General features: G+C 44.0%; 1 protein-coding gene across 3 annotated transcripts in view; it reads left to right on the top strand.

Annotated features, from left to right (window-relative positions):
* Positions 1–20,335, top strand: part of CDK5RAP2 (CDK5 regulatory subunit associated protein 2) — a 228,257-nt gene extending 207,922 nt beyond the window's left edge. Inside the window, exons 34-38 of one of the 3 annotated variants that reach the window (XM_049897012.1) lie at positions 704–969; positions 3,505–3,648; positions 13,027–13,153; positions 19,491–19,537; positions 19,967–20,335. In XM_049897012.1, the coding sequence (XP_049752969.1) occupies positions 704–969; positions 3,505–3,648; positions 13,027–13,153; positions 19,491–19,537; positions 19,967–20,023 (641 nt within the window). In that variant the 3' untranslated portion in view covers positions 20,024–20,335. The remainder of the gene's footprint in view (positions 1–703; positions 970–3,504; positions 3,649–13,026; positions 13,154–19,490; positions 19,538–19,966) is intronic. The other 2 variants (XM_049897010.1, XM_049897011.1) reach the window with 2 other exon arrangements.
* The last annotated feature ends 2,294 nt before the right edge of the window (positions 20,336–22,629 follow it).

Here is a 22,629-nt window from a genome sequence, read left to right as displayed (position 1 = left end):
TGGGCCTGCACTTTCCTCTCACTGTGGCTTTGCTGTGTGGCTTCCCCTTTTTCCGGACTACTCTTTGTCCCATTCTCTGCTATTGAAAATCCTACAACTCACTCAAGGCTCATCACAAATGCAGCTTCTCTCTGAAATGCCTTTCCTGACATCCCCAGTCTGAATTATTCATCCATTCTTCTGTTTTGATCCAGAGGTAAAGAGCAACTGGCTTTTACTCTATTTACCATAATTCTTGCCACCTGTTCAACCCAGTTCATTTGTTGCTTTTAGGAAGCCTTCCCTGATCTCTCCCTCCCTGCACAGAAATTGATTTTTTTCTTCCCTGAGCACTAACTTTTCATCCTTGTGCTATTGCGCCTCCCATACAGTATCTGTATTCTGACTAGACCATGGGCTACTGGAGTATACCACCCAGCTTGTTTCATTTGTGTAAATTAGGGGTCTTCCACAGGGTGGGTCCTCCATAAATGTTGGTTAAATTGAATTGAGCCTCTCACACAGGATGAATAAGCCTGCCATGGGGTAATATACAGACAGAGCTCCAGGAGACAGGCCTCTGCTTTCCTCTGGGCTCGTGTCCACTGAGACATTTGGGTCTGAGAGCCTCTCTTAGCCCTCCCACCTAGCCTCAGGATCATAAGCTCCTTGAACACAGAGTGCTGGCGTAAATGCGTCTGCCATCTTGCCTCTCATTTTGCAGCTTCAGAGACCCTTCTGCTCTATGGAGATGATACAGACTCTCTCTCCTGTGACAGTGGCAGCTCAGCCACCAGCAGCCCATGCATGTTCCATCTGGTCTCTGGCCATCGCGTGTGGGCCAGCAAGAATGGTCGCCATGTCTTGGGCCTGATTGAGGACTACAATGCCCTGCGCAAGCAGATTGGCCAGGGCCAGAAGCTCCTTGCTGAAATGGACACTCAAATCCAGGAGGCTCCTGGCCCCACAGTTCGAGAGCTGGGAACAAAGGTAACCCAATGGACAAAACTGGAGGGAGGGAGATTCTCACTGGGAGGAGCAGAATGGAAGGGGTAGGATGAGGGGCTAGGAGACAAGTAGCCCAAATGTCCTCAGTGAGGCTCTGAGAAGAAGGGCCAGGAAATGTAGTTCATGAAAGCTCCGAGGTTGGGTCCAATCTGGGGATCACTGAACCATTTATTGTTTGAGAGGGCAATTTGTTGAGGTTTGTATCCTGCTACTGTGACTTCTTCATTGTGATTTGCTGCATATGCCAATGACTGCCTCTGTTTTATTCCCTCATCCATTCATCCACCTACCCATTTATCCTTTTATCCATCCATCCATCCATCAGTGTGTCCATCCATTCATCTACTCAGGCCACGTATCCATTGACCCATCCAGGCCTAAGTGCTACTGTAGTGAGCAAGATAGGTAGATGGACCTATCTTTAGGTCCTTATCTTCACGAAGGAAATGGTCAGCCATACCATTTGTACTGAGCTTGCCAATGTGAAATATCCCACATCTACCTCAGAATTGATGCCGGCTCCCATTTCTTCATTGCAGAGGAGCTTTGTCTATGATATTTTATCCTCAGGACTCGTGTGAAGTAGGTGATGTCAGTTCCATTTTACAGATGCCAAGGTGGAATAACTTGGAGCAGCCAAGATTTGAACTCAGGTCCCTGTATCCTCCAAGGCTCATTCTTTATTTCATGACACTGCTTCCTGAAGGACAGTGCTTGGCATCTCACTCACCTGTGCAGAAACCATCACTTCTCCCTGGGTAGAGTCCAGACTCCGGTTTGTAGGTCTGGCTCTGGCCTACATCCCTACTATCATTTGCTTTCTCACTGTTTATTTCCTGATCTGATCAGGCTGTTATCCATTTCTGCCAACCACATCCTGCCTCCAGCTCTTGTTCTCCCTGGTCCTCTGGGTTGGAATACCCCTCAGCTCCTTTTACTTCTCCCTTCCCCTTTGCCTTATCCTACTGGAATCCTCCTAATCTTAAAGTCACCCTTTATTGAGAACCTATGCACCAGGCGCTTGACCTACATTTCTTTATTCACTTCCTCCAAGGCTTAGGTTACATTTCCTTTTTCCCTCCAGACTGACCTGATTTCTGAGCTTCTATGGACCATATTTTCTGGTTCTCCTTCTGAGGCCCTTACTGAAGACACCTGAGTCACTTGATACTTGTTTTGCCTTTTTTATTTTGTGTTGTTTTGCTAAATTGTAAGAGACAATTTTATATTTTATATTCCAATAGATAATAAGCTCCAGGAAAGCAGGGATACTGTTTGTTTTGCACAATTCACTACCTAGCACAGGATCTGGCGTGGAATAGGTGCTTGGTAAATATTTGTTAAATGACTTAATTAATATGAATAATATTATTGTTCTTTCTGATTATAATCTGTATTGCATGAAAACTGGAAACTGGAAAAGCATAAAAAAGAAAGCATCTATAAATATACTACCAAGAGTTTAACACACTTAAAATTTTGATGTATATATACTTTCAGTTTATTCATGGAGTTTAACAAAACTAGCTCATAAGTAAATGAGTTTCATATTTTAACTTTGAGTTAACATCATATTGTGAACATTTTTTCCCTGTCTCATTCATTTTTTTTCTAGAATTTGACTTCAATGGCTACAAAATAATCTAATGTATGGATATACCATCATTTATTTACTCTTTCACCTGTTTGTTGGACATTTAAGCTGTAATCAGCAGCCATATACGTAGGTCTTTGATCACATCTTTGATTAGTTCCTTAGGATGAATTCCTAGAAGTGAAATTACTGGCTCAAAGAGTGTGAACTTTTCTGGGCTCTTGATAACTATTGCTGTGTTACCTTCCAAAAAGATTGGTTCTCCACTCAAGTGTATCTGTCTCTCTGTACTCTTGTCTTCATCAAGTATTTTTATATATAATGATTTTTGCCAATTTATAGCTGAAAAGGGTTATGTTCTTTTATTTTGTATTACTTGTGAAGACAAATAGTCTTGTAATTTTTTTTAAGCTTTCATAGTCCCCCTTCTCCGAATTATATCTTTGCTTTCCCATGCCCCTGCTATCCCATCAATTTGAGTTTGCTTCTGCCAGCAGAGGATGGGAGAGACTTTATAGGACCCTAATATTCTCATTAAGCAGAGACATTTAACAGGGGCTGCTGAAAAAAAAAACAAAACATTTATGTTGCTTGCCTTGCTGTTGATGGTGTTTGCCTTTCAGAGTCTCCGTGGGCTGCAGGGCCGTGCGAGTGGCTCTATTAAGGGCCCTCCCCGTGGCGTAGTAAATACAGTTAATGCTTCATGGTTATTGATTAGACTAAAATCCCCACCAAAATTCTTTTGTAATCTGTAATTCACCAGTCTTTAAGAACAATAAATTGGTGTCGTCTGGCACCATGTTCTTGCTCAGCATGTGAAACACAAGCCCTACAGCCTGGAGATTTATGCTGCCCATTAAAGCTTACTTGTCCATAATCTTTTTCAAGACTTCATGTAACAGCCTTCTCATCGGCCTGTGTAGGGTCCACACTTGGTGCCTCTGAGCCAGTTTGTCACCAGTGTAAACACAGCCCAGCTGATCCTGGAAGAAGCCTCGAGGTTATTGAAGCTTCTCTGGAGAGTCTCACTCCCCACAAATGACCAGTGCACCTTTCACTGTGAGCAGGTAGGTGGTGACACATGGATTCAGAGGCTCACAGTTGCCCCTGGGGGCCTGTGTCTCAGTCTTCTTTATCAGAGCCCAGGGCCTGGCTCTCAGCAGCTGTGCTCTCAGTTTGGGGTATGCGTTAGAGGGAGTGGAAGGCACCATGTTTGTTAAGAGGGATGTGCCGGACACTGTGCTGGCTGCTCTACCTGTGCACGTACCTGATCTCCTAGCATCCCTGTGAGCTTGGCCACAGCCCTGACCTGACAGTGCCCCTACCCCTAGCACATCTTTGTTGAGTTGAGTCCTATTGTGAGGAAACTGAGTCTCAGGGAGGTGAGGTACTGACTCAAGGTTACAGAGCTAGTTTGAAAGCCTGAGTATCTATCCGAACTCAAAGTTTATTTTATTTTATAAGCGGTCAGTCCCAGTTTTTAGTGGGCCTTATTCAAAATCTGTTTTAAATACTTAGGAATGACAATTTCCCTAGACTCTGACCTACTTCCATTCCAACTCATAGCAATTCTATTGGACTGAGTAGAACTGCCCCATAGGGTTTCCAAGGAGTGGCTGGTGGGTTCGAACTGCTGACCTTTTGGTTTGCAGCTATAGCTCTTAACTACTGTCACATCAGGGGTCCGCCTGGCCGATAAAAAAAAAAAAAAATTAAAAACATATTTTTGAATAAATGTGTGAATAGTTTTCTATCATACCCCAAATGAGCACCTGTGCCATATGATTTTTAAAGCACAACATGTCTGAACTAGACATTGACCCTGAGTACACACACTGCCTGCTGTTTTTGTCCTCAGCGTACAGTAGTAGCATCTGTGTGTTAAATAGATGGGATGCAGTCTGGATTTTTGTCTTTAAGTTCCATTCATCTCCGCTACTTACAGATTAGTCCAGGGACTGGTCGTGCTCATGATGATTTGCCTCTTTTTTTCTGAGACTTTTCCGGGTAATTGATTATGCTTACTTTAGCATCATAGAGTTTTAGAGCCAGAAAAAGGGCCTTGGAGATGCTTCGCTTTGCTGATGTACACAGACCCCCTGTGTGGTGTTAAATTGCCTCTAGCCACTTTGCTGTCACTGCCTATGTTTCATACAGTGCCTTTTGCTTGGTGTGAAATGTGTGTAAAGTAGATTTTTGTGTTTTCACCAGCAACCCCAATAGTTTTTGTACTACCTGGCAGTTTCTGAGTGCTATTAATTTGCCTTTTGCATTTAATACACCATCCTCTGCAGTCCAACCAGCCGTAGCAGAACTGCTGTAGAAAGTGTGTATCATGTCTGTCAGTTTATCTAAGAAAGTTGTGGGGGTGGGCATAGAAATACAGGCATACCTGGTTTTATTGTGTTTTGCTTTATTGCACTTCACAGATCCTGCGTTTTTTACAAATTGAAGGTTTGTGGCAACCCTGCATCGAGCAAGCCTATCGGCACCTTTTTCCAACATTACACGCTCACTTTGTGTCTTTTGTCACATTTTGGTAATTCTCATAATATTTAAAATTTTTTCATTATTATTATATCTGTTATGGTGATCTATGATCAGTGATCTTTGATTTACTTCCGTAATTGTTTTGGAGTACCACAAAGCATACTCATTAGATGGCGAACTTAATTCATAAATGTTGAGTGTATTCTGACTGTTCCACTGACTGGCTTTTCCCGCATCTCTCTCCCTCTCCTGGAGCCTCCTTATTCCCTGAGACATGCCAATATTGAAATTAGGTCAATTAATAACCCTACAGTGGCTTCTAAGTGTTTGAGTGAAAGGAAGAGTTGCACATCTCTCACTTTAAATAAAAAGCTAGAAATGATTAAGCTTAGTGAGGAAGACATGTTAAAAGCCGAGATAGGTGGAAAGCTGGGCCTCTTGCACCAAACAGCCAAGTTGTGAATGCACAGGAAAAGTTCTTGAAGGGAATTGAAAGTGTTACTCCAGTGAACACAGAAATGATAAGAAAGAGAAACACCCTTATTGCTGATATGGAGAAAGTTTTAGTGGTGTGGATAGAAATCAAACCAGGCACAACATTCCCTGAAGCCAAAGCCTGATCCAGAGCAAGGACTTCTCTTCATTTCTATAAAGGCTGAGAGAGGTGAGGAAGCTGCAGAAGAAAGTTTGAAGCTAGCAGAGGTTGGTTCATGAGGTTTAAGGAAAGAAGCTGTCTCCATAACATAAAAGTGCAAGGTGAGGCAGCATGTGCTGATGTAGAAGCTGCAGCAAGTTATCCAGAAGATCTAGCTAAGCTAATTGAAGAAGGTGGCTACACCAAACAGCAGATTTTCAATGTAGACATAACAGCCTTGTATTGCAAGAAGATAGCACCTAGGACTTTCATAGCTAGAGAAGAGAAGTCAATGCCTTTAAAGCTTCAAAGGACAGGCTGACTGTCTTGTTAGGGGCTAATGGAGCTGGTGACTTTAAGTTGAAGCCAATGCTCATTTACCATTCCAAAAATCCTAGGGCCCTTAAGAATTAATGCTGAAGCTACTCTGCCCGTGGTCTATAACTGGAATAGTGAACCCTGGATGACTGCACATCTGTTTGCAACGTGGTTTACTGAATATTTTAAGCCCATTGTTGAGACCTACTGCTAAGAAAAAAGATTCCGTTCAAAATATTACCAGTCATTGACAACGCACCTGGTCACCCAAGGACTCTCATGGAAATGTACAAGGAGATTAATGTTGTTTTCATGCCTGCTAACACAACATCCATTCTGCAGCCCATGAATCAAGGAGTAATTTTGACTTTCAAGTCGTATTATTTAAGAAATACATTTCGTGAGTTGCCATAGATAGTGATTCCTCTGGTGGATCTGGGAAAAGTAAATTGAAAACCTTCAGGAAAGGATTCACCATGCTGGATGCCATTAAGAACATTCGTGATTCGTGGGAGGAGGTCAAAATATCAACATTTAAAAGGAGTTTGGAAGAAGTTGATTCCAACCCTCATGGATAACTTTGAGAGGTTCAAGACTTCAATAGAGGAAGTAACTGCAGATGTAATGGAAATAGCAAGAGACCTAGAATTAGAAGTAGAGCCTAAAGAAAGTGGTTTCTTGAGAGATGGAATCTACTCCTGGTGAAGATTCTGTGAACACTGTTGAAGTGACAACAAAGGATTTAGAATATTTCATAAACTTAGTTGATAAAGCAGCAGCAGGGTTTGAGAGGATTGACTCCAATTTTGAAAGAAGTGCTACTATGGGTAAGTGCTATCAAACAGCATTGCTTGCTACAGAGAAATATTTCTTGAAAGGAGAAGTCAGTCGATGCAGCAAACTTCATTGTTGTCTTATTTTAAGAAATTGCCACAACCACCCCAATGTTCAGCAACTACCACCTTAATCAGTCAGCAGCCGTCGACACTGAGACAAGGTCCTCCATCAGCAAAAAGAATATAACTTGTTGAAGGCTCAGGTGATGGATAGCATTTTTTAGCAATAAAGTATCTTTTAATTAAGGTATGTGGATTGTTTTTCTAGACATAATGCTATTGCATACTTAATAGGCTACATATAGTGTAAGCATAACTTGTATATGCACTGGGAAACCAAAAAATGCACGTGACTTGCTTTATTGTGCTATTCGCTTTATTGCGGTGCTCTAGAACAAAACCTGCGGTATATCCGAGGTATGCCTTAACATAATTTTTTTAAAAATGGGAGGATAAACAACAATATATGTTCGTTATTTTTTTTTTTATAGGGGTGGAGGGACGATGGAGGGGATGGTGTGGAAGCTAGATTTCTCTGAATAGACCTTGTGTTTTGTAGATTTGATTTTGAAATTGTTAAGTGCTTTATAGAATTATAAATAAAAATAAATCCAAATGGCAGGATTGAAACAAACACACCTTACTGTATAAGCATTGGAGGTATAATCATACAAAGAGGAGATATTTCAGTGCCTCAAACATAGTAATTTGACTGTACATCCCTAGTAGAAATACTCAGTGGGCAAAAACAACTATAAAAAAATTAAGCTGTTATCAGAGATTCTATTATGAGTAGCAATATTGGAATTGATATTCTGAAACTGTCATATGGTAGGTAAAGCAATTAAACCAATTACGTTAATTTCATTAGGAACTGAGATATTCACTGTAAGAGAAGAGAGATACAAATATAAAAGAAGTTAGTAAAAACCCTGTAATCTTAAATATGAATTGGAAATATCAGCATGACTACATGATGCATTTTCTGTTTAAAAAATTTACTAGCTCTCTCCATGTAAACAGCTTTAGAAATGATGACCAATCCCATACCATTTAGCTCCCCTAGCACCTAAATTGTGGTTTCTTTTTCTCTTTAAAAGGAACAAGGAGTCCTTGGAAAAATGGCTTGATTCTAGTTCTGGGACAGGAAATGTATAATATGAGCTTGGAACATCTTCTCATTCTAGTAAGAAAAGGGAAAAAAGGAGGGAAAATGAGGGAAGGAGCACCTGTAGATGTGTAGTGATTCTCAAAGCCTGGGCCAGCAGCATTTGCATTACCTGAAAACTTGTTAGAAATGCAGATTTTCAGGCTCCCACCCCAGACCTTGTGAATCAGAAACTCCAGGAGTGGGGCCCAGCAGTCTGTTTTCACAAGCCCTCAAGGTAGTTTTGAGAAGCACTGGATTAAAAGAAACTTAAGGAACACATCAATCAAATGTAAAGTATGGAGCTTATTTGGACCTGGAATCAAACAAACCAGTTGTTTGAAACAATAGAGTTATGATGCAACCAGGGAAATGTGTCTACTGACTGTATATTTGGTGGTACTAAGGAATTATTGTCATTTTTGTTTGTTTTAGATACAATAATGATATGTTTGTTAGAAATGAGTCTTTTTATTCTAGAGGTATATACTGAAATACTTTATAAATGAAATGATATAATTAATTTCTAGAATTGTCTTCGAAATAATCTGGGGTGCAGATGAGCAGGGATGTATAAATGAGACAAGATTGGTCGTGAGCTGGTAATTGCTGAAGCTGGACGGTTACCTGGCGGCTCACTATTTTTTTATTTCTACTTTTATAAACGTTTGAGGTTTTTAATTGTAAAGAGGAAAACTAGGAGAAAAACCTCCTCCAGAAATCAGATTGGAATTGCACATGGATGAAATGCGATGCCTCCTGGCAGGGGAGTGGCTTCCAGCCCTGTGCGAGGCACTGTGGCCCTCAGTAAGATCTGTTCTGGTGCCTGCCTCTTGGGTGCCAGGCATTCTGCTATACACTCAACATCTCATTCTGTCCCCTGTAGGGGGACTTCAGAGGGCTAGGTGTATTCCCATTTTTCTGGAAGTAGGACCTGAGGCTCTAAGCGGTTAAGTGGTTTGCCCCAACGTCATACAGCTAGGAATTGACAGAGCTGGGCTTTGATACCACTGCTGTTTTTACCATCATATATATTCGTCCTGTAAAAATGAAGGTTTTAATCCAGTGAAACAAGCAGACACATAAATAATTAAAATTCCTTGTGTTAAATGCTGCATAGAATATTCAGGGGTTAGGAGAGCACAGATGAAGGTTGACCCACCATTGGGCAAATGGTCTTGCAGCACCTACTTTGTGCAAGGCCCTGTGGCAAGCGCTGTTGATCAGAGGAAAGAACTGATCTCTGCCCTGAAGGAGCTTGTTGTTCAGTCAGGGAAACAAACAAGTAAACAACCAGTGTTAAGTGGGCCATGAGAGGGGAAGCACTAGGTGCCATGGATGTCCAAAGGAGCAGTAGTCAGTCTAGACTGCTGATGGGGAAGGGTCTCAAGGAACGCTTCCTAGAGGAGGTGAGGCCTGAACTGACTTTAGAAAGAGGACTAGGGGTTAGCCAGACAGGGTGTGAGATAATCATTCCCCTCCCTTCAGGCACCATCTTGATTGAGTCTCAGTCTGCTGCAGTGTGGTAGATGGGTCAGGGATTATTACCCCTACTGTACAGGTGTGGAACTGAGGCTGTGAATGTAGGATGACTTTGTCCTTGAATGTGTGGCCTCTGGAGCCATGACCAGAACCCACGTGTTTGTGGGCTGTTAACATGAAGAAGAGAATCAAAGAAAATCTGGTGTTTAAATTAGAATCTGTTTTGGAACTACAGTTGAAGTCCTTGTACCTGACACCATTGGTTAGTCTTAAAAGTAGGCTAAAGCAGGGAATCAAAAAATGATACATACCTTAAACATCTTAGTTTAACTTAAAAGAGATAAATGTAGACTGGTTTGCTGTTCTTTTGATGTTGGGCCAAGGCCTTTTCTTTGACTATGAGTCTGCTGATTGGAGTTCACATCTTCCTTCTTTCATAAACTACATCCATAATGTATGTCTGTCACTTCCAATTTCTGGTTCTTTAAGATGAAGAGAAAACTTAGACAGTAGCAAATCAATTTGAATATAGATTCTTCTAGACTGTGTTCCTTCCACATCTTTTATAGTGGTCTCACCCATACCTAATTTGCCAGAAATGTGTTTTTTAGTGACTTGCCTTTATATCAAGTCTTCCCTGAAGCATATGTTAGTTTTCATACAACCAGTCCTCTCTTTTCATGTATATATTTCATGGGTTTACTTAATATTTAATTAAATTATGTGATTTAATTACTACAACTGCTATAAACAAGTTTGGGAACAAACTAAAGGGACTGTCTATAAACTGACTGTTTCACATCCCATCTCTCAGGAGCAGAAGTGTTTCGCTGTAGCAGAGAGTAAGCAGTCTGTGCCAGGGCATCAGTCAGTGTATTTCACAGAGAGGAAGGGGGCACTCTGACCCCATGAGCTGGTTCAGTGAAGACTGGTGAGGAGAGCCTCTGCAGAAGGTTGGGGCTCTACAGCCTGGCCATACTCTGCTCTCCTCTGAACAGTCCAGACAGGCTCTCCTAGTGCATCATACCCTTAATAAGGCTTCTGTAATCACTTTTTAAAATTTGAACATTAAGACTGGGAAAAAGTTTTTTGCTATGACATTTCCGATCAGTGCCTGATCTCTAAAATCTACGTGATATTATAAAAACTCAACAACAAAGAGACAAATAACCCAATTAAAAAATGGGCAAAAGATATGAACAGGTACTTCACTAATGAAGACATTCAGGTAGCTAACAGATACATGAGGAAATGTTCACGATCATTAGCCATTAGAGAAATGCAAATCAAAACTACAATGAGATTCCATCTCACTCCAACAAGGCTGGCATTAATCCAATAAATACAAAATAATAAATGTTGGAGAGGTTGTAGAGAGAATGGAATACTTATACACTGCTGGTGGGAATGTAAAATGGTACAACCACTTTGGAAATCGATTTGGTGCTTCCTTAAAAAGCTAGAAATAGAACTACCATATGATCCAGCAATCCCAGTCCTTGGAATATATCTTAGAGAAATAAGAGCCTTCACATGAACAGATATATGCACACTCATGTTCATTGCAGCACTGTTTACAACAGCAAAAAGTTGGAAGCAACCAAGGTGCCCATCAACGGATGATTGGATAAATTATGGTATATTCATGCAGTGGAATACTACGCATCGATAAAGAACAGCGAGGAATCTGTGAACCATTTCATAACATGGAGGAACCTGGAAGGCATTATGTTGAGTGAAATTAGTCAGTTGCAAAAGGACAAATATTGTATAAGACCGCTATTATAAGAACTGGAGAAATAGTTTAAACAGAGAAGAAAATATTCTTTGATGGTTACGAGATGGGGGAGGGAGGGAGAGAAGGAGAGTGGTAGTCACTAATTAGATAGTAGATAAGAACTAATTTAGGTGAAGGGAAAGACAACACACAATACAGGAGAGGTCAACATAGCTGGACTAAACCAAAAGCAAAGAAGTTTCCTGAATAAACTGAATGCTTCGAAGGGCACCGTAGCAGGGGCCGGGGTTTGGGGACCATGGTTTCAGGGGACATCTAAGTCAACTGCCATAATAAAATCTATTAAGAAACCATTCTGCATCCCACTTTGGAGAGTGGCTTCTGGGGTCTTAAATGCTAGCAAGTGGCCATCTAAGACGCATCAATTGGTCTCAACTCACCTGGAGCAAAGGAGAATGAAGAACACCAAAGACATAAGGTAATCGCGAGCCCAAGAGACAGAGAGGGCCACATAAATCAGAGACTACATCATCCTGAGACTAGAAGAACTAAATGGTGCCCAGCTACAATCGATGACTGCCCTGACGGAACAGAACAGAGAACTCCTGAGGGAGCAGGAGAGCAGTGGGATGCAGACCCCACATTCTCATAAAAAGACCAGGCTTAATGGTCTGACCGAGACTAGAAAGACCTGGGAGGTCATGGTCCCCAGACCTCCTGTTAGCCCAAGACGGGAACCATTCCCAAAGCCAACTCTTCAGACAGGGATTGGACTTTTTTTTTTTTTTTATGGGATAGAAAATGATACTGGTGAGGAGTGAGCTTCTTGGATCAAATAGACACATGAGACTGTGTTGGTATCTCCTACCTGGAGGGGAGATGAGGGGGCAGAAGGGGTCAGAAGCTGGCAGAATGGACACAAAGAGAGTGGAGGGAAGGAGTGTGCTCTCTCATTAGGGGGAGAGCAATTAGGAGTATATAGCAAGGTGAATGTAAGTTTTTGTATGAGAGACTGACTTGATTTGTAACCTTTCACTTAAAGCACACTAAAAATTAAAAAACAAAAAATTGAACACTATAACATTTTTTAAACTAGCATTGTAATTGCTATAAAATAGCAAACAATGCAGATAATTTTAAAACAGTGAAAAGCAAAATATCCCAAATTACATCTCCCAGAGATAATCACTGTTAACATTTTCATGGCATCTCTGTCATCACCGTTCTCTAGACATCTCAATACACGCATCTGAATATAGACAAATATCTTCAGGTTTATGAAACAAGGAATGCCGGACATACAGTACATGTTGTTTGGGGCTCTCTTCACTCATGATCATCTTCCCATGTCCGTGAACATACAGCTCTACAACATCATTTTTAATAGCTGCAAAATTATTCTGGTGTGTGTAAGTACCATCATTTATTTACCCAGACCCTCTCTGAAACAAATCGGCTTTATGTTTTGCTACCATGAACATCTTGGTGCACCGGCATCTTCCTGTGCTTGTGCTGTTTCTCCTTGGGCAAACGCCAAAGTGTGGAGCTGCTGGGTCAGACAATGGCCAGGGTGCCTCCTAGCTGGGCCCTGATAGTTCCCCGGCAGTCATGGGAGTGCTGTCCCCACACCCTCACCACCACGGAGTTTTGTCCAGTTGGGCCAATCAGATCAATAGAAAATGGCATCTACCGTTTATTGAAATGGCTTCATTAGTGAGGTTGAGCAACTCTGTATATATTTTTGTAATTCTTCTATGTGATCTGATATTTCAAATTCTTTATTTTCCTAATTCTTTTTAGATTGGAGACATGAAAGCAGAGATCACCAAATTACAAAAAAAATTGTTTGAACAAGACAAGAAGTTGCAAAACACCGTCAAGCTCTTGCAGCTGAGCAAGCACCAGGAAAAGGTTATCTTTGACCAGTGTAAGTGAGGGGTCAGGGGTGGGGAGGGGGGTGGGCGACCATCTTGTCTGATCACTTCTAGCCTCCATTAATAATCTATACCCACATCTGTAATCTTGCCTCCTATTTATGGGCTTCTTTTCATACTTCACCCTTTCCCACTGGCACAGACAAATGTATTCACTTAATGAAGACCTAGGTGGAGGTGCCGCCTGATGCCATTTGAGGAGACAGGTGGATGTGCAGTGATGGGAACATGCATAGGGTGTCACAAGAGCAGTGAGAGGGAAGTAGGGTGGGCATCACTCTGGGCGGTGGGCTTCTTGGATGAAGTGACACCTGAGCTGAGTCTGAAAGGATGATTAGGTGTTAGATGGAAGGGACAATGGCTGTCTAGGCAGAGGGAGCAGCGTGGACAAAGGTAGAGAGGCAAGAAATAAAGTCTTATATGTGAGAAATCAAAAGCAGATCATGCTGGTGGAGAAAAAGCTTCAAGTGGCAAGTTGAGGCAGGAGGGGCTGGGGGACCAGGGACTGCATTGTGAAAGGCCCAGTGTGGCAGGCAGGGGCTGCTCCCACTTAGAGCAGAGGACTGACTTGTCACGTCTGTGTGAGACAGGCTCACTGGGGGCTGCCCCATCAGCGAGGAGAGAAGCTGATTCAGTAATCCAGCAAGAGAGCAGCCTCAGCCAGGACAGGGGAATCAAGAGGAGGGGAAGGGGTTTGAGAACTAGTTCTCAAGACAGATATAGAAACTCAAGTTTAATAACTTCTGTAAGGTCAGTCCCAGCTCTGATCTTGGTGCTTCAGAGAATGTTGGGAACATATCCATTTCACTGGTTTAAACACTTAGCCCTCAGTCACCTGGGCATTAGAGAAGCAGGCAGGAGCTGGGTTTGTATTAGTGCCTGTTGTCAGCATAGCCCTGGCCAAGCCTCATGGTTGTCTGTGTGTCAGTTTCCCTGTCTTAGGAGAACTGCTGACTGTAGCATTTTCCTCTCTGGAGTGGGAGCCTGCCGAATGCTGCTGTCTTAACAATGTCAGACTTTCTGGGGCATTTCCGAGAAGCACAGATCATAGATGATTGTCAAGTAGGAGTTCTCCTTAGCCATTCCCCTGGGAACCTTCTGAAAATGGATTCTGTAAGACTGGCAAATATGAACTGCAGAAGAAAGCTCAGTTCCTGCTCTGCATCCCCATGCCAGGCTCTTAAGACAGAGATGAACAAGACAGTTCCTGCCAGCACAGAGCTTCAGCTTAATGGGGGATGAGGTGCCAAGTGCATTCCAGGCAGCCTGAGAAGGTGGTTCAGGACACTGGACTGATTAGGTCTTGAAGGGTGAATAGGAGTTAGTCAGATGGTGAAGGAAGCAGGAGGAGCAGGAGCCTGGTGAGATAGAACTGAGGGTTCAGGGACATGCTTGGGACATGCCATGGCTCTTGCTGTGAGAGATAATATGAGGGGGTAAGGCAGGGAGTGATGTGGTCCATTTGAGTCTTAGAAGGTCCCTGTGGCTGAGCATGGAGACCCAGGAGGCCAGGGAAAGTTCTTCAGGGCTGCAGCAGACCTCCAGGAGAGGAAGAAATAGTTTTGAGAGATAATAAAGAGGTGGACCTGGCAGAGCGGTGGGGGTCTAAGGGGGTTCTTACATGCCTAGGGGTTCATGTCACTTGTACAGAAAAGGCACACAGGGAGCAACCTGGGGGGAGACAATGCCAGTGTTGGTTGTGTTTGAGGTAGTTGTGGAACATTTGGGTTAGACTCATGGAGCAGCAAGGGGATGGGAAGTGATGCTTCTGTATAGTCACGACTTGATAATATATGCCTCAGTTTTCTCATGTGTAAAATAGGGATGATAATGGTACCTGGACTGTATTATCGTTAGCACAGTGCCTAGGACAAAGTAGATGCTCAATGAATGCTACTCCTCTGCTCTTTCTATTAGGTCAGACTGAATCCTGTGTTTGGAGGGGGCAAACTATTAGTAGAAGAACAGCAAACATCTCATAGCATTTCCCATCTGTGTAAAAAGGTGTCACCTGTTGCTGCATCTACAAGGCTTGGCACAGAGCGGGGGCTCCACTCAAAGTGGGTTGGGGAGCTTGCCCAAGGTCACACAGCTGGTCGTTGGCCTGGCCCTGTGACTCCCTCTGCTTTGCCAGGCTTTGTAGCTCACCAGCCTCATAGGTCTGTTTCTGGCTCTAAAGTGACTTAGTGAAAGTTGGAGTAGTGTCCCCTCCCCCCCCTTCCCCGCAGGATGACAGGGAAGAGCAAGGGCCGAGGGCTGGTCCCTCGTGGGACATGCCGAACATTGTATCTCCTCCCAGAGTCTACAGGGGAATGTAAGGAGAGGGCGTCGTGGTGTGACCCAGGACCACTTGCTTCACTTCTGAGCCTCAGGTCCTCGTTTGCAAATTGAGGACAGTAATACCTACCCCATAGGGCTGGAGGGATGATGATGCAGTGAGGTCACAGTTGGTAAGCAGCCTGTCACCAGGCACATACCACTCAGGTTAGTGTCTTCCTTGCTAGCGCCCTGCTGAGGTAGAAAGAGCCCTGGACCTGGTCGTACAGACCTGGTTTGAGTCACATCTGCAATGGGACAAGTCTTGATTTGGGACAAGTTCTTTACTTCTCTGTCCCTCAGCAGTGGGAATTCTGTGCTTTGGAATGTGAGCAGTGCAGTTCAGATGTAAGGCCCATCTATCAAATTTAGAGGTTGTGTTTCTCACTTCTAACTTGAGCCAGGTGATCCTTAGCTCTTCTACTGTGAGTTTTGTTTTCTAGGTACATTGAGTGTGTTTCAAAATTATTTTTTTTTTTTTTTTTTTTAGCTTTCTTTTTTTTTTTTTTTTTTTTTTATAATAACTTTTATTAAGCTTCAAGTGAACGTTTACAAATCCAATCAGTCTGTCACATATAAGTTTACATACATCTCACTCCCTACTCCCACTTACTCTCCCCGTCTTGAGTCAGCCCTTTCAGTCTCTCCTTTCTTGACAATTTTGCCGGCTTCCCTCTCTCTCTATCCTCCCATCCCCCTCCAGGCAAGAGTTGCCAACACAATCTCAAGTGTCCACCTGATATAATTAGCTCACTCTTCATCAGCTTCTCTCTCCCACCCGCTGACCAGTCCCTTTCATTTCTGAAGAGTTGTCTTCGGGGATGGTTCCTGTCCTGTGTCAGCTGAAGGTCTGGGGAGCATGGCCGCCGGGATTCCTCCAGTCTCAGTCAGACCATTAAGTTTGGTCTTGTTATGAGAATTTGGGGTCTGCATCCCACTGATCTCCTGCTCCCTCAGGGGTCCTCTGCTGAGCTCCCTGTCAGGGCAGTCATCGACTGTGGCCGGGCACCAACTAGTTCTTCTGGTCTCAGGATGATGTAGGTCTCTGGTTCATGTGGCCCTTTCTGTCTCTTGGGCTCTTAGTTGTCATGTGGGCTTGGTGTTCTTCATTTTCCTTTGCTCCAGGTGGGTTGAGACCAATTGCTGCATCTTAGATGGCTGCTTGTTAGCATTTAAGACCCCAGACGCCACATTTCAAAGTGGGATGCAGAATGATTTCATAATAGAATTATTTTGCCAATTGACTTAGAAGTCCCCGCAAACCATGTTCCCCAGACCCCCGCGCTTGCTCCGCTGACCTTTGAAGCATTCATTTTATCCCGGAAACTTCTTTGCTTTTGGTCCAGTCCAATTGAGCTGACCTTCCATGTATTGAGTGTTGTCTTTCCCTTCACCTAAAGCAGTTCTTATCTACTGATTAATCAATAAAAAACCCTCTCCCACCCTCCCTCCCTCCCCCCCTCGTAACCACAAAAGTATGTGTTCTTCTCAGGTTTACTATTTCTCAAGATCTTATAATAGTGGTCTTATACAATATTTGTCCTTTTGCCTCTGACTAATTTCGCTCAGCATAATGCCTTCCAGGTTCCTCCATGTTATGAAATGTTTCAGGGATTCGTCACTGTTCTTTATCGATGCGTAGTATTCCATTGTGTGAATATACCACAATTTATTTACCCATTCATCCGTTGATGGACACCTTGGTTGCTTCCAACTTTTTGCTATTGTAAACAGAGCTGCAATAAACATGGGTGTGCATATATCTGTTTGTATGAAGGCTCTTGTATCTCTAGGGTATATTCCTAGGAGTGGGATTTCTGGGTTGTATGGTAGTTCTATTTCTAACTGTTTAAGGTAACGCCAGATAGATTTCCAAAGTGGTTGTACCATTTTACATTCCCACCAGCAGTGTATGAGAGTTCCAATCTCTCCGCAGCCTCTCCAACATTTATTATTTTGTGTTTTTTGGATTAATGCCAGCCTTGCTGGTGTGAGATGGAATCTCATCGTAGTTTTAATTTGCATTTCTCTAATGGCTAATGATCGAGAGCATTTTCTCATGTATCTGTTGGCTGCCTGAATATCTTCTTTAGTGAAATGTGTGTTCATATCCTTTGCCCACTTCTTGACTGGGTTGTTTGTCTTTTTGTGGTTGAGTTTTGACAGAATCATGTAGATTTTAGAGATCAGGCGCTGGTCGGAGATGTCATAGCTGAAAATTCTTTCCCAATCTGTAGGTGGTCTTTTTACTCTTTTGGTGAAGTCTTTAGATGAGCATAGGTGTTTGATTTTTAGGAGCTCCCAGTTATCGGGTTTCTCTTCATCATTTTTGGTAATGTTTTGTATTCTGTTTATACCTTGTATTAGGGCTCCTAGGGTTGTCCCAATTTTTTCTTCCATGATCTTTATCGTTTTAGTCTTTATGTTTAGGTCTTTGATCCACTTGGAGTTAGTTTTTGTGCATGGTGTGAGGTATGGGTCCTGTTTCATTTTTTTGCAAATGGATATCCAGTTATGCCAGCACCATTTGTTAAAAAGGCTATCTTTTCCCCAGTTAATTGACACTGGTCCTTTGTCAAATATCCACAGTCGTGATACTTTTCTGGGTCACGGGTCCCTTGGTGAATTTCAAGACAGCTATCTGTGGTTTCTCTTCCCAAAAAATGCGTACCTCTGTATACACCCACAGACTTGTACATACTTTCTGGGGAAAAGGAGCCCCCAAAGCATATCCGCAGCCCCAGGTTAAGAACTACCGCCCTGCAGCATGAGGTGAGGGTGAAGGGGCAGAGAGGCAGTGGCTGCCTTTGCAGTTCAGTTTGTTCAGTTAAAAACAAAGCCCCAACTTCCCATTTCTTCGCTCAGTGTCACAGTTTGCAAACAGACGTTGTCACCTCCAGATGGGAATTTTTGTGAGGCAAGAAATAAATATTTTCTCAAGGCTACCACATGGCACCTATTCTGGGAGTTGGTGGAATTGGGCGGGGTGGAGGGGCGGGGGGTGAGCCTGTTTCAGCCCTGGGCACTATTGGCCAAAGGTCCAGTTCCAGAGGCCTTGTGTCTTTCCCCGGGGAGTGAGCTGGAGTCCCTGGTCCCCACCAAGCCCTGCTTAGAATGAATCCGTGACCAGGCTTAGAAGTCTGTTCAGTGGTGGCATTCCAGCCGCTGCTGGAGTTTATGTTGGAAAAGAAGAAGATCAAGGGAGGAAGTGACCTTCCTTTACAATTGCCCTAGTGAAAGGCTGGGCACTCCCACATCTCCCTGTAAGTTCTGATATACTGAGGACCTGCCCATTACACAGCTCAGAGGGTCCAGGTGGACAGAGACCTCTGAAATTATCCCGTCCATGCTCTTCTGTCCAGGTGGAACATAACTTGCCCAGGGAAACCATGTTGGGCTTGTCTACTGGTTAGAGGGCAGACTAAGGAGAAAAATGTCCAGCAGTCTTTCTCCCAGGCTGTGCAGAGCTGGCTGGAAGAACTAATGTGTAAAATCTGACTTTACAGACTGCTCTCCACCCTTGACTTAGGCCTCCACATATGGGTTTGCTTGGAGCAGGGCACACCCCCTTCACAGAGGGCCTAGGAAACTAGTGTCTGTCAGGCACTAGTCAGGTACTGGGCTTCTACCCTCTCCTCCACCTTCATCCTTCCAGGCCCATTGAAGTGAGCCCTAGATGCACCTGGGGTCCAGGAGGCTGTGCAGAGCCTCAGTTTTATCTTCTTTAAAATGGGGTAGTACATTCTCTCTTCTGGTATTGCTGTGAGGTTGTGCCTAGCCATGGTCTTGAAGAGGTGTTTCTGAGCCACCCTTTCTTCTTGAGATGAATTATTTGGTCCTGGGGCATGTGCTGGGACAGGTGGGGTCTCGTACCTCTCCTTGGTCCGAATGCTTCAGGATTGCTCAATCTGGACCCTTTGGGGTTGGGGAGCTCCTTCTCCCTGAACTTGGCTTTTACACTGTCTTCCTGGACATGAGTGTTTCTAATCATCCCATTCTCCATTCTCTCCACAGTGGTTGTAACCCACAAAATCCTTCGGAAAGCCAGAGGAAACCTGGAGGTACTGCCTCTTTGAATTTACTTCATTGGAAGTCATTTGGGGATTGGGGTGGATTCAGGGCTGAAAGGACTTCTTTTGAAAGACTAAGTTGGAGGTGCAATCTGTTCATCGTCAGTTGTGCGTGAAAGTTTCATTTTGTCATATGCCATGCCATCAGTGATGATTCTAATTTTTCAATGTTTATGCTGATTTTACAAGTGAGATACACAGCAAACAGTGCCTGGCACGTAGTAGGCTTTTGATAAACATCTCTTGAATGGATAAATACAAAATGATCTTTTTGTCATTTTGTTTTCTAAAAGTTTAGTGAATAAACGTAAAATTTGAAAGCAGTTTCAGAACAACAATCTTGCCTTTACTTCGTCAGGGTCTTACTTGAGAAACCCTCCACTGGACCTAAAATTCTCCTTTTTTTCTCCCTTTCCCCAGCTTAGGCCCGGGGGTGCCCATCCAGGAACATCCAGTCCCAGCAGACCAGGCTCCTGAGGAGAACTTGCAGCCAATAAAGCTTGTGGTTCCCCCACTAAGCCCTCTCGCTGTCTCTTTGTTCTAAGTGTGGTTCCCATTTATTGAGATAAAAAGGGCTGTCTGGACAAAGAAAATGTATTTTTCCCATAATGTTTTCTGTCCTAAAGTTGGTTTAAGGGTTGTTGTATAACAAGGTTCAGGTGCTCCGTGACGAGGTTTTGAAAAGGCTTTGAGCCTTGAGGGTGTTTGATATTTTGGAGCTTGAGTAAGGTACCTGGATAGGAGGCATTATTGCTGCTCAGATCGGCGAGCTTCAGGTCTGCCCTGGATCTGCTTAGTACTCGGCTAGCACCACAGTTTGACAATTCTAGTTAAATGATTCATTTCATTTCAACTTGGTTATTCAGTTATTTCAAGTGGAGCTTCAAAGTCCAGGTCCCAAACTCCCAAGAGTTGACTGGCTAGGGTCTTGGGAGTCTCATTGCCCTCAGATAGTGCTCTGAGCCCTCACTGCCAAGCCCACTTGGGCCCGGAGAGGAGCGACTCTCCATGCAGTGCAGCTAGAGGGCGATGACTGCACCTGACACGTGCACTGCATCTCTCAGTCCCATTGCTAGCAGTCCTCTGAGGTGGTGCTTTTCCCAGTTAAGGAGAGAGCACGGTGAGGCTAGAGCTGGGACTCAGCACTTGTTGTCACCCTGATGGTGGTAATGATGTGCCCACTTGGCCGTCCCCATTGCTGCTTAGTGGGCTGTCTTTCTACAACCCTGCCATTGACCTTTGTGTTTCCTTATCCTCTACCTTTGCCCTGAGCTAAGCCTCGTTTGCAGATGAGGAAAGTGAGGCTCAAGACTGGTCTAGGGTCCTTGTGAGAAACAGTGACAGGACTGGGACTCCACAGCTGTGCTTAGACATGACCCATTGCTGCCCAGCTCTGCTCTTTCCGCCTCACTGCCCTGCCCCCACCACTTGGCTACCACATAGCAGACACCAGCTGACAGATGGCCTTCGTTTGTGTAGTCTGCAGTCAGGGGCATTTGAATCCTGGCTCAGTATCCCTCTGTATCCCCACTCCTCTAGCCATCATTCTGGGGGGACTTTAAAGTCCATTTGCTGGACCCCTCAGCGTGCTTTCCCTCTGAAATAATTTATTCTAACATTTTGCCTTCTGACCGTAACCTCCTGCTGGCTTGCTCCCTTGTTCCTTTCTCTGTTTCGACCTCTTGGAGGTCCTGGTTTCTGGGTCCCTCTACCTTTTTCTCTATCAGCTTCTTTCTCATCTTTAGTTCCTTTTTCATAAACTATCTCAAGTCTTGCTTCTCACACCCAAGTGCCTCTACCCTGCAGCAGTCGAAGTGTTTAGAAAAATCATACATCTGGCCAGAATGCTCTCCTGTCCAAAACACTTTAGTAGCTTCTTGTTATCCTCACGAGTCCAGATCCCTAACAAGGTTTACAAGGACCCTGCCAACTCCTCCGGCCCCCTCTTCCCTCCTGGCACTCTGTGTTCCAGGCAGTCTGTTGGTCTTAGGTCACTGAAGGGCCAGGCTTCCCTTCCCAGCCTTGGCCTGTAACGGTCCCTTTCTGAAATGCTCCTCTGACCCTTTTCTTCTCCTAGTTATCTTTGAATGGTCCTTCAGAAATCATCTCCTTTGGGAAGCCTCTCCTGACATCCAATACTGGGTAAAGTGCCCTTCCTGTTTCTCCTGTAGCCCCCTGTTCCCCATGTGTGTGTAGTGCTCCCCAACTTGGTTGAAGTTCTGGGGAGCAGAGTTTTATGTCTCGTTCATCGCTAGCACTTGGCCCAGGCCTTGCCCGTGGGCAATACTCAGTAAACAGCTGAGTAAACAGACCAGGCCCTGCCTTCAAGTTGCTCAGTGATTGTGACAACTCCACTGCTCAGTCCAGTACAGATTACAGGCACCTTCACCCCACTGCCTCACTGGAGTCCTCCAGTGCCCAGGTGGGATTGGTGGTCAGGCTAGTCCCTGTATTCACACACAGCCTAAGTGACTCACCCAAGCCTTTTGAGTGGTAGAGCCCAGCCTTAATCCCTCCTGTCCTTCCAAACTGCTTACTGCTTTGCCCCTGCAGCTCCCCAGATATGAGGATGATTTGAGGTGAGGTTGTGGTTGGGTCAGCTAGAGGCCTAGAGAGTGGAGGGGCAGGAGCCAGGCTTGGAGTCAGGGAACGGCCCTCATCCCAGTCACCCCACCTCTGTCCCTCTGTTTCCCCATCCAGTTAACGAGGGTCTGGGCATGTGGTCAGAGGGACCCTCAGATCAGCTTGGGATCCTGTCATCTGTGTTCTCTTTGTGAGAAATACTGCACAGTTGTACCTCATCTTAATACATGCTGATGTGTGAAAATCCCTGTCAGGGATTGTAAATTTGAAAAGAGGCTTTGATTCTGTAGGTAGGTGCTTTGGGGTTGGGAGAGAGACAGATGCCAGCCATACCTAGAAGCAGAATCTTTGATAGGGTGAAATAATGTGAAATTGTTCACTAAAGATACCTGGTAAGCAAGGTAAGCACCATGCTTACCTTACCTGTTGGATAATCAGCCCCTTTTCTGGTTTCCTTTTCAAGAAGTTGCACAGTTGAATTCCTAAATGGAAGCTCAGCT

The sequence above is a fragment of the Elephas maximus genome, chromosome 9 (genome assembly GCF_024166365.1).
Source record: "Elephas maximus indicus isolate mEleMax1 chromosome 9, mEleMax1 primary haplotype, whole genome shotgun sequence".
Taxonomy (NCBI): domain Eukaryota; kingdom Metazoa; phylum Chordata; class Mammalia; order Proboscidea; family Elephantidae; genus Elephas; species Elephas maximus.
This window is presented reverse-complemented; position numbering and strand designations above follow the sequence as displayed.